This window comes from Xiphophorus hellerii, chromosome 7 (genome assembly GCF_003331165.1).
Source record: "Xiphophorus hellerii strain 12219 chromosome 7, Xiphophorus_hellerii-4.1, whole genome shotgun sequence".
In the NCBI taxonomy this organism is placed as follows: Eukaryota; Metazoa; Chordata; class Actinopteri; order Cyprinodontiformes; family Poeciliidae; genus Xiphophorus; species Xiphophorus hellerii.
The window spans coordinates 8016589-8031661 of record NC_045678.1 but is presented as its reverse complement, the minus strand read 5'-3'; the positions used below and the strand labels follow the sequence as shown (position 1 = coordinate 8031661).

The window sequence follows — 15073 nt, the reverse complement described above, 5'->3', positions numbered from 1 at the left end:
CAGAAAACAAAATGATCTACCAAAGAGAGGGGGGGGATCCAATAAAAGTTAGTTTTCAGACATACACACACCTCAGGGAAGCTGCAGATGAGAGCGTCGTCTCCGCAGGAGCCGTGCTGTGTGTCCAGGTTGTAGTTGAGGAGGACAGCGTGGCAGGCGTCCACCAGGTCCCGGCTGATGTTGAGCTCCGACTTGATGCAGCTGCGCAGGTCGTGACTGCTGCAGGTGAACTGAGCCAAACCGACCGTCAGTGAGAGGACTGGGGTCATTTACCGCGCGCGAACGCTGACCTCAGTAAGAAATCTGTACATATTGCTTACAATGTTAATGAAAGCAGACAGGAAGACGATGATGATGGTGAAGACACCCACTAAGGTGCTGTTGAGTCGGGACTGGACGATACGTTTGGAAAGAGTCTGCAGAGGAGCGGGGAAGATCTGGTGGGAAAAAATATAGAACTTATTAATTATTCACCTTCAGATTTAGGGCTGAAGCTACCGATTATTTAGTTGTTTAATCTAGCGATTGATCGATTAATTGGATTAAAATATTGGCACATTCTGCAGATTTTTCATTTAATCTCAAACCATTTTAACACCATGTCAGAAATAATTAAAAGATGCAAACAAACAAATATTCAGATAAATTTTTTACTTAAGAAAAAACATGTTATTGCCTAAAATGCAATAATGTCGTATTCCTTTAGTGAACGCAAAGAATGTAGCTAAAAAAAATAAATAAATACTTCTAGCATCAAGTGAGCGTATAATTATATTGGTGCTAACGGTATTTAGCAATGGAGAATTACTGCAGGAGAGATCCACCGATAATTCATCTGGTGATCTGAGCCGTCAGTTTAAAAAAAAAAACATATCCGGTCTGTTTTCTGACCAGTGGACACACCACAAGGTCGCTCCAACAACACTCTTTCATGGTAGTTAGACGACTTTTTGTGATTTTCAAGATCATTCAGACTGACAGAGATGTCACAGGCTATTTGAAAGACCTTTTTTTTTTTTTTTTTTCCCCACGACATTGGGAGACCCGTCTGCTGTTCATTTAGGCCAGAGGTCTGCAACCTGCAGCGGCTCTTCGGATCTTTCAGAAAGGCTCTTCATAACTAGCGAAGGTTAATTTTCATAATGTAAACACTGCTGAATATCTGTAACCATCATACGACACTAAGAAAGGTCTTTAATAAGCAAAAATAAACAAATAATAATTCTTTAATTTTACATTTTAGCTACAGGTTGTGGATTTTACTCACTCCAAAGCAGCAGTACACAGCTGAGATGAACATGACGCCCGTCAGGATGATGAAGCACGTGATGAAGAAGCCGATCATCAGACTGGAGCTGCAGAAAGGAAATAGATTATTATTTACACAATTACTTAATATAGACAAGCTGCTGGTTGAAAACCCATAACTGAGCTGAGTGATGTCACTGCATACATATCTGAACTAAATTCCACACGATGAGTAAAATAAATTTCTTATTTTGCAGGAGGAAACTGTTTCGATCCTCCCTGTAGGAACAGACCTGCATCGTCAAGACGTCAGGTTTTGCCTGGCGTTAAATGATTCTTCTGTGTCTTTCCGCTTAATGATTATGTAAAAACACTTTACGTTCCGATTGGTTAGGAGGAACTGAGTTATCGTCACGTAGCAAGATGTCGTTTTCATGAGCCGCTTCCTACGAAACAAACAAAAGCCAAAATGGCCCAAAGTGCAGCTAAACTTTGTTTCTTCTTACAGACAGATCTGGAGTCGAGTGTCCCGATTCTGTCAAAGCTGGACGGCTCTGACAGTAAGCCGAGAATCTGAGGAAAACCTTTGGCGGAGAGAAGCTCACCTGATTCTACCAGGTCTTTACAGCTTAGGCCACCAATTATCACCATAAAGCTGCAGCGGGAATAAGAGTTTAGTGTATAATCAGCTTCCTCACAACTTTTGTTCTTAATCTCTCTCAGGGACCAGAAGCAAAGAGGCTCACGAAACAAAAATACCAACACATTAAGAGATATGCATTAGAATGATTTATAGTGAGGTTTTTTTTGTTTTTTTTTTGGTACCAGCCGGTGTTGCATGAGAATTTAATTTGCTATAAACAACCCGTGCAAAAAAAAAAAAAATAAATAAAGGTTTGGTAATTGTTGTACATCTCCATATCTATGAACTTCATTAAAAACACTAAAGTTACATTACATTAGTTTATTTCTGATCATTTTAATAATGACTTGCAGGTAATGAAAACCTGAAGTTAGGCTTTTCAGAAAATTCAAATACGCTAAAATATATATAGAGATATATATATAAGTACATGGAAAAAGCCATGAAAAAAATGTATTTTTTGTTATGTTACAGCAGACGCAGTAAAAGGTAAGGGGTAAGACATAGAAGGTCATCTGTACAGAAGCTGGCTGTTCACAGAGGGCCTTTCCAAGCATACTAATGGAAGGTTGAGTGGAAGGAGAAAGTTTCGGTAGAATGCAAACATTTCTGGGCAACATTTATTTGAAGAAGTGCGCATAAGAGTGACATGACACTGTCATAAGCAAAACATAACACCTGTCATGAACATGAAGGACTCTTTATAGATGTTTATGACTGGTGTCATGACGTGTCGATCTGTAAATAATGACACTTTTAATGCAAAATTGACACTTTTAATTTCATTTTAATGCAACTTTTAGTGCAACTCTGCATTAAAAGTGTCATTATTTACCAAATGACACTTCATGACACCAGTCATAAACATTTATAGAGTCCTGCATGTTCATGACAGGTGTTATGTCAGTCTTAGCTAATAATAATAATTAATAGCATTAGCAGAGTTGATTTTCCACATTTTTCAACCAAACATTTCCCTTCCACTTAATGCTCTTGCATGCGGCCAGGGTCTGAGCATCTGTCACCATCACAGCGTGACTCACGTCGGCACAATGACGATCTGGATGAAGCAGATGAAGAAAAAGACGAGGGTGGCGCAGGCCACGTACGCACCGAACCTGGTGTCCACCTGTCTGGAGTACTGGAAACAGGGAAGAACAAGCTGGATGTCAGACAACAAACGGAATTAGACTCCAACCTTGAAGGGAAAAAAAATTAAATAAATTCCCCAAAAATGTCAATAGACACAATCAATCAATGATGACTTGATAAATACCCGTTTCTTTAGCCTTCTGAGTCAAGCTACAAATGTTTAAGTGATGCGAGTTAGCTATTAATTTAGGAGTCCATAATTGTAATGGGACTTAATAGTAAAATGTTACGTTAGAAAAGTAATTTGACATTTTGAACAGCTAATATTTTGTCTCTGAAAGGCTTTACATGCATTTCAATTGAATCTATTTATTTGATTCTGATCTATTTAAATTTTTTTGTCAATTATTTTGTCTGTACTTTCTTTAGTTTTCAAATTGCTTTCATGAAATTACTGCTATCAGTAGTAGCTTTGTAAGCCTTTATGGCTGAGATGAGAATAACAGTGTTTCTATTTCATGACAGCAGCAGAAATAGTCAACCTGCGAATCAGTAACATGTTTAGTCTGTTCTGTCCGTCTGAAGTCGTGTTCCTGCTTTGACTTTCAGTACTCTACTTCCAAACGTAACCTCCCGTTTCTGTGTTTTTCCCTTTCCTTTGACGTCCTCCAGGCACAGAAAGGAGAAAGCTTTTTTGTTTCGTTTTTTTTGTTGTTGTTGTTGCGCTCGGCAGATTGCCTGTCACAACCGTTTATCCGCTGATGCTCCCGGCGGCGGGCTCGTGTGCGGCCTAACCTTTTTTTCCAGGTCGGGTTCTCTGAAGGTGAGCAGGAACTTTTTGACGTGTTCGGAGCGCAGGCGGTCGATGCTGCGCGCGTCGATGGCCCTGCCCAGGAACTCGTCCACCTCGTCCTCCGGGTTCAGGTTTTCCTGCGTGTTCCTGAAAATAAAATGCCTGAATAAAAAAAGATGAGACGGAGTGACATTTACTTCTGAGGACAAAGTGGGGTGGGGGGGAAGTTTGTCCTTATTTTTATTTTATCTGACCAAAACAAAAGGACTCGTCACCCCACTTAGGATTGCGAGAATTTCTCTGCCTGGTTTATTACTTTACAGTTCACTGATTAGATATGCAGCAGAAAAAAAAAAGATAAAGAATACACATTGATGAAAATGCATCTTAATAATTCAAAAAAATTTAAATTCAGTTTGATCCAGTTTAATTAGAAGTGAAATATTGAAGTGTTTTTATAACAACTGGAGGTAGCTTGTGCTGTAAAATGGCACTATGTGACTGGAAATCACATAAAACTGCCCCTTTAAGATAAGCAGTTTCTGTTATTACACTTATAATAACAATGTAGTAACACCGTTACACAGTAACCACACAGTAATCACATCACAAACATTACACAGGGTTATTACACAGTGTAATAACAGAGAGATAAACATTCAGGTTTGTCTCTGAATGTCTTACCCTACAAATCACTCAACCTGGCATGATTTACAAACTTAACTAAGAATTATGCCAAGCTTATTTGAAGGGAAAAAAATTAAGAAAAGCAAAGATTTGGAAGAACAAGGACAGAATGACTTCTTTAAAAGTTTTTTTTCTCTTTATTCATCTGGTTGAAACGGTCGGCGCTGCATCACTACAGAACGTTACTGAGCAGGTAGACTGTGGATGACAATATCCGAGGTAAGACTCCAGCGTCTTGTGCTTATGAAAATGAATTTGGCTACATGACACAGAAACTCTGTGAAAATTGCGAACACTGCCATTTAGATGAGCCGTCGGCCTCCAGGGAAGCATCTTTTCTGACATTCAGGACTACAGCTGGGAATGCATTTGCTGGTGAAAAATCTGGAGAGAGCCTGGAAATGAACTCTTTTGCAATAATCAAAGAATCAAATTTTAGGAAAGAAATATGCGGTGAATTTGAGTACAAATATTCAAAAGTTTGAAAAACAACAAAAGCAACTGTTCTTATTGAAAGAGAGTAGATACATTAGAGTATTTCTGATTAGCAAGCTGATATTGTCTAAATATAACTGAACGCCGAGCTTCAAAGATCAACAACGCTCCATAACGACCATTAAAAACTAACATTTTGGGAGAGATGCTGAAAACATCCTACCATCACAAACATAAACATGTTACGTTTGCTAAGCTGTGCTTGGACTTCATCTGGAGCCATTGGCTTTGGTCGGGTGAGACAGACACTGACAACAAGTAATTTGACCAAACGTCCATTGCTGAGTGTGGTGGAGATTTGTGGCATTATTGGCCTGAGAACTAAAATAAACGGGTCATCAATGGATTTGGTAGAGATATGGACAAAGCAACACAAGAGGGTTAGAAAAAAAAAAAGAGCAAAGAATTGACATTGACTTTTCTTCAATGGGCAGAGAATGTAATGTGTTAGCAGCCGGCATTGGAGGCACTTTTACACAGTAAAAAAAAAATAAAATCCCAACAATCATCCCCACCTGTCGGAACAACTGTACTCAAATTGAAGGTCAGTGTTTTTCAAAAGATTTCAGAAACTAATCGGCAAATTTGCTTCATTTTAACGTCGTTCTTACCAGGAGAGACAATAAACGTGACCAGTACTGCGTTTGATGACGGAGCTGTTACTCACTTGTCTTTGGGATCCTCGAAGCCCTGAAAAACAGGAACATAAAAGAAAAACAAACTATTAACTTGAGTACTTCTTGACTTATTAATAAGGCTAAAAGAGGCCGTGTTTTTTGGCTTTGAGTACGTTAATCTGAACAATTATCTACAATAGAGTCATTAAAAAAATGAGAACACATGTTCCACTGAGGCTCGTTTGTCCGAATCAAAAGTCCCTTTACAAAAATTGCAACCTTTAAGCAAACATGCATTTTATTGATACCATTACTTTAATTATTTTTCAAAATGCATTTACTTTTTTGTTCTGATGTAATATCCAAATCTTAATTGTCGTGTTTTCATTAACTGTAAGCGGAAAATTATAACTAACAGAAGTAAAGGCTTGAAAACAGGAGTTTGTGTAATTAATCTATATAATGTACTTTACTAAGTGAATGGAGCTACAGAAATAAACCAACCTGTCATTTATATTCTAATTTATTCAATTACAAAGTGAGAAGGACTTTAAAATACTGAAAACATACGATGTCCTCTTTGACAAAATGATGATGGTTAATATTTTACATATAACAGCCACGTTGTTCAACCTAACGATAACAATCAGCTGCAAACGAGGTATTATTACCTCAAAAATAACTGTTATTATGGACCTGATGACATAATGATCAGTTTGAGGCAATGAGAGAGAGAAAAAAAAAAACAGGAAATGTTTCCTGTGGGTGGAAAGAAGTCAGAATTACACAGCGAAGGCGACGCCAGACGCAAGATATTTTAGTCAAATTGTGTTTAATGAATAAAAGTTCTACATCAATACAAAAGTTCTGGAAAAGACGTTATTAGCCAGGTATTAGAACTGATATATAGCTATCAGTCAGTATGTTTGTGAAGAATGTGAAAAATATAGAAATACATTTAAAGACGTGATCACAGTCCAGCAGAGCTTCACTGATGGATCTTTTTTATTTTAGCTTTTGTTCTCCTACGATTCACACAAGTAGCAGGATGGCATCAATCAGGCTAACACCGACCAACATTACTCTAGAAACAGAGTCAAAAATGAATAATCGCCATAATACAGAACCATACTTCATGTCTGCCATTTTAATTTTAACTCTAAAACCAGTGCGTCTCTAGCGCCCACTTGAGGTTTAATGTATAAACATCCTTGCTGAAAAAAACAAATCAATTCTTGAATCCTCTGCGTATATATTATTATTTTTATTTTATTTATTAAATTCTTTTGTTTTCGTGATGATAAAAGCATTCTGGTCGTTTGCTCAGCTTTACTTTCTGTCTCTCTGCTTCTGCTGTTAACAACAGAAAGGGTGACGGTGAATGAGAACATGAAAACTGATGCCAGGCTCAGGTTAAAAAAAATAACTCTTGGGTAAAAGTGACAACACAAACATCTCATTTCAAGAAAATGTAAAAGAACACCAGTCATTACTTGTTGCTAAATGAACGTATACAGGGAGTAACATTCAGAGACGCCTCAGCTTTCATTTAAAAAGGGGCCTTCAGTAGGTGGCGCCATTTTCCTCTTTTTGTTTTTTTCACTCCGTCCCATCTGTTGTATAAGAACACAATCACTCTGCGTACAGTGGTGCAGTTGGTAGCACTGTTGCCTTGCAGCAAGAAGGTCCTGGGTTCGATTCCCGGCCCGGGGTCTTTCTGCATGGAGTTTGCATGTTCTCCCTGTGCATGCGTGGGTTCTCTCCAGGCACTCCGGCTTCCTCCCACAGTCAGGATAATTGGTCTGACTGTGGGAGGTGTGGGGGTGTGTGTGCATGGTGTGTCCTGTATGTCTCTGTGTTGCCCTGCGACAGACTGGTGACCTGTCCAGAGTGAACCCCGCTCTCACCCGGAAAGTAGCTGGAGATAAACACCAGCACCTCTTGACCCCTCTAGGGACAAGGGTGTTAGAAAATGGATGGACAACCCACTCTACATCTTGCATCCAGACTGCTAACTAGCCTGCTTATCAGCCTGCGTATCCCATGGTAACGCACTAAAATCCCGATGGCTGCCTTTGTCGTCTCCGAACGCCTCATCCTCATCAATGTGCCTCATTAGGGAGAATCTTATTTAACACCTCTTTTAACACCTTTAATTTCCTGCAATTTTCACCCAAAGCACAAAGAAAAAATTGTTGTTTTTTTTGGTAGCATAGCACAACATGAATGAAAACCTTGTGAGAAATTGACTCATCTGGAGGAAACTTTGAAGGTTTTTAGAGTCTGATTATGTTGGATCGCGGACATAAGAATTGCTGTGGACTCCCTATTTCACTGGAGTACGTTAAGTGGACGCTTGAGGATGAAAAAGGGTTGGTTTTGTTCGAGATGGCTCTACTCTGTCGATGATATGGAGGTTCGACTGGAGAGCTGAGCATTATTGTAGTATTGATTCGCATGCATAACCGGAGTCTCAAAAATCTTTGCTTTTGTTGAAAGTATAATGTTCAAAAAGCTCATTTAAATCTTTATCTCTCTAAACAAGCCAGTCTCAAATAGTGGAAAAACAAAGCGAGGAAAGCTTTAAAATTATTTCGTTTATAGATTCTATGTATGACAGATTTAAAACAGACAAACCACAAACCAGCGTAAGCAGTGGCGGAGTTAGACTTTTAAATTTGGGGGGGCCAAAGCGGGGCCAGGGCTATCTCAGGGGGGCCACAAATGAGAAATGTATATATATGCATTAAATAAATCATGTACTATTTTTACCAGTCAAATTCTAATCATATTAACATAGGGTAATTAGCCGGCTTAGTTAATATTCACCCAGTTAAACCGTGAATATAGTTCACACAGATAAAAGCATCTAACTTTTTCTCCGTAGTGACACAAACCACTGACTGTGGCCCCAATAACTTATAATAAATGAAATTAAGTGACTCTACTTAAATTACAAGCACTTCACCTGTCTCTGAACGCACAGCCTCACAAATTTCTCCTGGTCGCATCTGCAGAGAAATCTGCGCTGGTTCATCGGTCAGTTGGATCTGTCTAATCCAAACCGCTCAATAGAACTCTGCGAGCTTTTAAACCTGGGCGCGGGAAGGTAACGTGAACCCAGAAGGCTCCTTCTGTTGAAACCGCAGAGTGAGTTAAGTTTAATTCTTCCTCACCCTCCTTTTGATAAGTACAGAGAGCGTCTGCTGGTTTCGTATCCAGACTGCGATGACGCGCATCCAACCACTAGGTTTCAACTTTACGCACAGAGAACATCGCGGAGCTCACCATCGATCAATGTATGAACTATTTCTGTCCGAATGTCATTTCAGATCTGGACGCCTTAGTGGACCGGAGGCTTTGGAGCGTCCGGCGCAGCTGATCCGCTTCTGCTGGATTTTTCTCCCGCCGAGGGGAGCGAGTGCAGGATCGGGTAACGATCAGAGTCTTGCTGGATTCCGATCACTTCAATTGGTGAAATGTTACCTGATTTAAAAACGTTCTTACTGCAGAGAAAAAGTTGATGACTACATAATGGAAATAAAATGCAATTAAAATAAAATGCAATTAACTTATCATTTGATAAGACAATGAAAAAGTGCGGTGCGATCTCTGTTCCAAACTAGGAACATTTTCGCCCCCCTCTCCTTTCTTCAGCTGTTTTTCTGTCTTTTTGAGGACAGTAAATAACTTATTGGTGTTTTACCATCACCTGGTATGAAGTGGGCTGTAGCCTTAGAGTTGCAGCGCAGCGCAGCACAAGAGGAACCTCCAGCAGAACAGGACGGCTTGCTTTTATGGTTACAAGGATACTGCAGGCTGGGTTCACGCCTGATATAAATCTATATATGTTATCGCATGACCTTATATATCTTTTTATACATTTTCTTTTCACATTTTTGTTTTTCTTCTTTGCATACTAGGGTGGCTTACAATGATTCAAAATACTGTATAGGAATAAACCTGGTGTTGTTACATGTCAGTCATAAGGGGGGACATTTGAGGGGGCCAATCAGATGTCAGGGGCCAGTGGTCCCCCCCCCCTTTTGGCTCCGCCCCTGGGCGTAAGGCTACCTGTGCCCGTCCTTCACATCATGGACTCTGAACTTGCTGTGTACTAGAAATGCTCGCGCTCTCAGGCCTACAGAGCATGAATAAAACCCGAACCTCAGTGAGACTCACAGTGAGTTCACATCCCTGCATCGCAGCACGTTCCTCCCTCCCCTGTCTCCCCTCCGTCCCTCTTCCTGAGTGCCGCTGAGAGCCTCTCACTGTGTGCCGTGAAGGGCCGTCCCCGCCGCGCCTCAGCAACGGAGATCAAAGCATTACGGCCGCTAACGACGCGTTGGATTCACCGCCAAATGAGGCCCTGAGACGAGTTGCTGGTAGGTAGTAGAGTCACCTGGCTGTGGCCCTCTAATGAGTAAATTATCACAACCAGGCAAGCCAAACAGTCTAACAGCGTTGATTTTGCTCACCATCCTCTTCATCTCCTTGGAGATGTGGTTGTGGAAGGCACGGTCGGCCCAGTGGCTGCTGTTGTGGGTGACGGAGTTGGTCCTCTGTCGACTCATTTTGGCAATCATCGCCTTTTCTTCTTTCTGTGGAGCAAAAGGACGCAGAGGTTAAACGCACGAAACGAATGAATGCCATAAAACTTTGAAGCACGTGTCGAACTCGAGGGCCATAACTTTATATGTGGCCCTCCAATTTCTAGACTAAATACCAAGTGTGCTTAAATATTATGTTATCAATCAAATCAGTGCAGTTTTTATCTGTTTACTGCCAAGTTATATCAGTCCATCCAGTTTCTTGAGAATTATCGTGGAAATTCACGCAAATCTCTGCAGTTTTTGCGCTAATAATTGGGAGTTTATTGCAGATTATTTTCCAAAATTGTCAAAAATGTATTTACTTGTACTAAACAGCTGCCTCAGCCTTAACTCAGATTATAGTCCGGTATCTATACCGAGAGTAATAAAAAGTCGCATTTACCGTTATTAATAAGTGCAAATATCATAAATCTTCCTAAATTAGTACCACAAACACTTATTATTGTTTTATTGTATAAAATCACAAAAAGAATCACGAAATCCTGGAGGGACCGAAAAGATGTTCAATAATATTTTTCAATTTTACAAATTCATTGACATTTTAACAGTTTGTGATCAGGTTTTATCAAAACATTCTGGCACAACCGGCCCTTTAAGAGCTTTCATGATCCTGATTTGGCCCAAAACCAAAATGAGTTTGACACCGCTGCCTTAAAGGAACGTCGCCTTCGAGTAACAACTTGGCCTCAGACAGATTACGACGATTCGGCTCAGTGGTTCATTTCACGAGCTTCTGCATCGATTCCGTTTACAACGTTTAATGTTGATTTTTGCTTATTGTCTTTACTGCATGTCGTCATATTTTCAATACAGAATCTGTTCTTCTCAGTAGAGAAGCCGTTTGCCATTGAGACATTTATATTCTTAGATCTTTGCTTTCCCTTAACCAAGCTAGCGTCACATTTGGCATATTGTTAGGTCTGATTACATTTTATTGGCATTAAATATAAAACTAAAAAAACGGCTGAAATTCACAATTTGCACCATGTGGAGGAAATGTGGTGGTGATCGTACAAATCCTTTACTTCTGAGCTTAATAAAAAATATTGGGACATTCCACTTACAAATAACTTGTTCTAAGCCAAAAAGAAACGTTTTATTTTCACGTATTATGATTGCAGAATTAAGATTCCTTTTAAAATACTAAAAAAAACAGCTTTAAACAGTTCCAGGCAATTTCCTAGGCAGCTCTCTTTATCTCATTTGATATCAGAACTGAACAGCTTTGAGCTGTAAAAACTAAAAGAATAAAATAAAAATTTGAAAAAAAAGCTAGACTTCAAAAAGTTCCCTGTGTCGTGAACCACAGGCAGCAGAATGAGAATAAAATATCACTTCACATGACTTGCTAACTATAGCCGCAGCTTGTGATACGGCCGGGGGAGGCTGACCAAAAATATCAAGTCATAAACAAACAGGAGGCTGAAGCAGGGAGGCGGCGATGAACTCGGTCCTGCTGGTGTGGAGCACAAACTCAGCTTACAGACAATATTGGGAGCAAATTAACTTGGAACTTGTTTGCTATCAAAGAGACGTCTGTCCAATAAGCACTTTAAAGTAGCAGCTTTTCACATCAACACAAACGTCACAGTGTTTCGCTGGAGTTTTATATGAATATTTGTGAAGCAGAATCAAAACCGGAATCCATAAATGGGAAGCAAGAATTAAATATTAGAAATAATTGCAAAATTTTGTTCCTATCTTTCTTTAGTTTTGAGTTGGATTCAAACAACATCATAAAAGTCTGTTTGCCTGAATAAAGACACTATTCCCAATCGCTCTGTGTTCATCTCTTTAAACTGCCTCTATTCAGCTTCCACATCCCCGCTAAACAAAAAGAAACCATGATGCTGCCACCACCTCGTTTTACCATTTCTATAAGTAAGTTCAACACTTGTAGTTGAAAAACTACAGGCTGTAGAGAGGTAGTTTGCGAAACAACTGCTTGTTTTCTATCTTTGGAAAATCACCATAAGACCGTCATTTTTAGGAAAAATTTAGATTTTCACACATGTAAGAAATGTTGAAAATGCATGAATTTAAATGAACTATTTGAAAATACTTTTCCCCCCTCGGTTACTTTTACCAGAATTTATTTGTCTTATATATACTGTATATATATATTTATTTATTATTCACCATCAGGTGTATGTACAACAAACAGAGAGTGACAAAAAGCAAAATGGTATTGATCTGCAAAATAATTTGTGAAGTTGGTAAAAGCAGTTTTTTTTTTTTTTACCAATGTACAGAGCTACCACTGTATTACGAACTAAGCTTTAGTAGGCAAACTTAGGTTGGATGTTTTTATTTTGATATTTTTCATCTGAAATGTCACCTGTTGCTATATTACTCGTGTCAAACTCAAGGCCCTCCAGACTCCAAATTACATCAATAAGTCTTGCCAGTTTTTCACAAATCTGCAAAGTTCAAATCTCAACAAATCTCCGTATTTTTTTTGTCTGATTTTACAGCAAATTTTCTCAAAATTGCTCAAAAACATTGAGTTTCAGTGACTGCTGCCTCAGCCTGACTAGATGTCAAGTTATAGTCAGTAATTGATACAGCGAGTAATAAAACGTCACATTTAACATCATACATTAGCGCAAATATAAAAATTCCTAACAAACATTTCTAAATAGGCATCATAAAGGCATCATTTTGATTAAAAAAACACTAAAACAATAAGAAAATCCTGGAGAGACAACTATCTATTGATATTTTAACATTTTAATTTGTTTTATCAGTTCATTCTGGCGTAACCGGCCCTTTAAGAACATTCAGATTTTTGATATGAACCAAAATGAAAAAGAGTTTCATTTTGCTAAAATTATGATTCTGCCATTTTTCTTTCTGGCATTTTACTGTAAAAAAAAAAAAAAATCAACTTTTCAACTTTAAATGAGACAAAAATGATTTCAGTTCTCTTTCATTGCCTCCTTCGGCGACGAAAGCCGTACCCTTTTCTGACTGCAGCCCACAATGAGGTAGGTTTCTATGTTGCTCCTCTTCAAGTAGGCGTTTCTCTCTCCTCCTGCTCCCGGTTCCACGTCGTAGTCCCCGTTCAGGTAGTTCAGGGTGGCCTTCGTGATGTGTATGCGCCTGAAATGAAAGCGTTCCTTTTCTAAATGCTCTGGCTGTTACGTAAATCTTACGCAGCTAACATTTATCAGGAGGAACGTTTGGGAAGCGAAAATGGAGGAGGGAGCTTATTGGACGAACCCGGCCTGGCCTCCCGCTTCCATCTGATTTGCGAGCGTGACGTCGTTGGACCAGACGTCGAACTGCCACTTCCTGAGTCCCAGCACCCCGCAGTGCACCCGGCCGCTGTGGATGCCGACTCGCATGTTCACGTTCACCCCGGTCACCTCCCGCACCAGCCTGCAGAAGAAACAAGCAAACAAGAAAGTGACAATCTACACAGTTAGCGTGTCTAAATGTACCAGCTGTACTCTCAGTGAATGCTGCTGGTGAGGTTTACCAGTGAGTCGTGTTTGCCAGACTTTTTTTTTTTAGTGTGCCCAGCTTCCAGAACTGCTATATTAACGCCGTTCCCAGACTTACGAGATGGCCTCGATCATGTCCAGCCCCATCTCCACACAGCAGTGGGCGTGATCGGCTCTGGCCTCTGGCAGCCCAGACACGCAGTAGTAGCAGTCGCCCAGGATCTTGATCCGCAGACAGTGGTTCTCCTGCCGCACAGCACAAGGAGCAAGAAAGGAAGTGTACACTACGTTATTAACCGAGAAGCAAACTTATGTGAAAAGTTAAGGAAGTTCTCTCCATTTTGCTTTAAATATTGTACAAAGGTTGTCACAAAATCCTGTGTGATCCAGTGTTCAATTCAAGGCCTTTTTTTCCCAATATTCCAGCATAAAAGCAATAAAGCACAGCGTATGAGCTACATTATATCATGTGAAAATAATAAAAGAATAAAGAAGAAATCATACATCTGCCTTTGAGCAAATCTTGAGACAAATGTATTTTTTTGTGGGGGTTGCATAGGTTTATATTCTTCATTGCAGTAACGTCCATAGTTGGGGTTCCTCAAGAAACACTTATAGGCCCCATTCAAAATTCACTTTTGTGATACTGTATTTTGGGTGAAGATTTAGGTTTACTGTGATGCTTTGGGTATAAATCTTTTTTTCAAAAACAACAAAATGTAAAATAACTGCACCGCGGTCTGAACTGCTTGAGCAGCTCTTACAGATGGCTCACAATCGTTGCTACTAGCTAGCAGAAACAACGGCGGAGGCTTTGTTGGGTAGGAATGTGTTCTTCTTTGTCTGCCTGTGGTGCAGAATCTCATTCACTAGCAGAAGTAAAACTGCATCAGAGCTGCACAAAATAGCACAAAAATAATTACAACAGCACCATGGCATGCAATACCGATATCACTATTCGAAATGTAATATTTGAGGCAAAATTCCAAGGCAAGAGTTTAAGCTTTGCACCTCAGTGATGTGTTGAGTCTGTCTGACGGACCATAAAACGCAGGACCAGCCAAAACTGTAAAAAAAAGGTGGGACTTATAGTCCAGAAAATACGGTATTTCATTGTATTGCACCTTTCTCACCAGTACTGGGTGGAAATGTGTCTGTCCCTCCTCTGGCAGAAACTGAGACATTTGTTGTCTTGCTCACTCGTTATGAAGACTCAACATCTAAGACTAATTAGCTGCATTCTTGGATTGTCATGCCAACCACTAGAGCTCAGGAGTTTAGCAAACAGATGGTAGGTGACAAAAAGCAGGATTCAAAAATGTCAAATGCAGTCCATTGAGAACAATAGAGAACCATGGGCAGCCTAGATATCATGCTGGGAGTTGATGTGTGAGCCAACATCAAATATGCCTGTGTGTGTGTGTGTGGGTGCGTGTGTG

At 39.8% G+C, this 15073-nt stretch overlaps 1 protein-coding gene across 2 annotated transcripts in view; it reads right to left on the bottom strand.

Moving 5' to 3' along the window:
• Positions 1-15073, bottom strand: part of adcy5 (adenylate cyclase 5) — a 77688-nt gene that overhangs the window by 9753 nt on the left and 52862 nt on the right. Inside the window, exons 5-14 of one of the 2 annotated variants that reach the window (XM_032566910.1) lie at positions 13753-13880; positions 13411-13569; positions 13149-13290; positions 10054-10176; positions 5626-5648; positions 3779-3938; positions 2935-3032; positions 1268-1355; positions 321-437; positions 72-230 (exon numbers count right to left, since the gene is read on the bottom strand). In XM_032566910.1, the coding sequence (XP_032422801.1) occupies positions 72-230; positions 321-437; positions 1268-1355; positions 2935-3032; positions 3779-3938; positions 5626-5648; positions 10054-10176; positions 13149-13290; positions 13411-13569; positions 13753-13880 (1197 nt within the window). The remainder of the gene's footprint in view (positions 1-71; positions 231-320; positions 438-1267; positions 1356-2934; positions 3033-3778; positions 3939-5625; positions 5649-10053; positions 10177-13148; positions 13291-13410; positions 13570-13752; positions 13881-15073) is intronic. The other variant, XM_032566911.1, reaches the window with a different exon arrangement.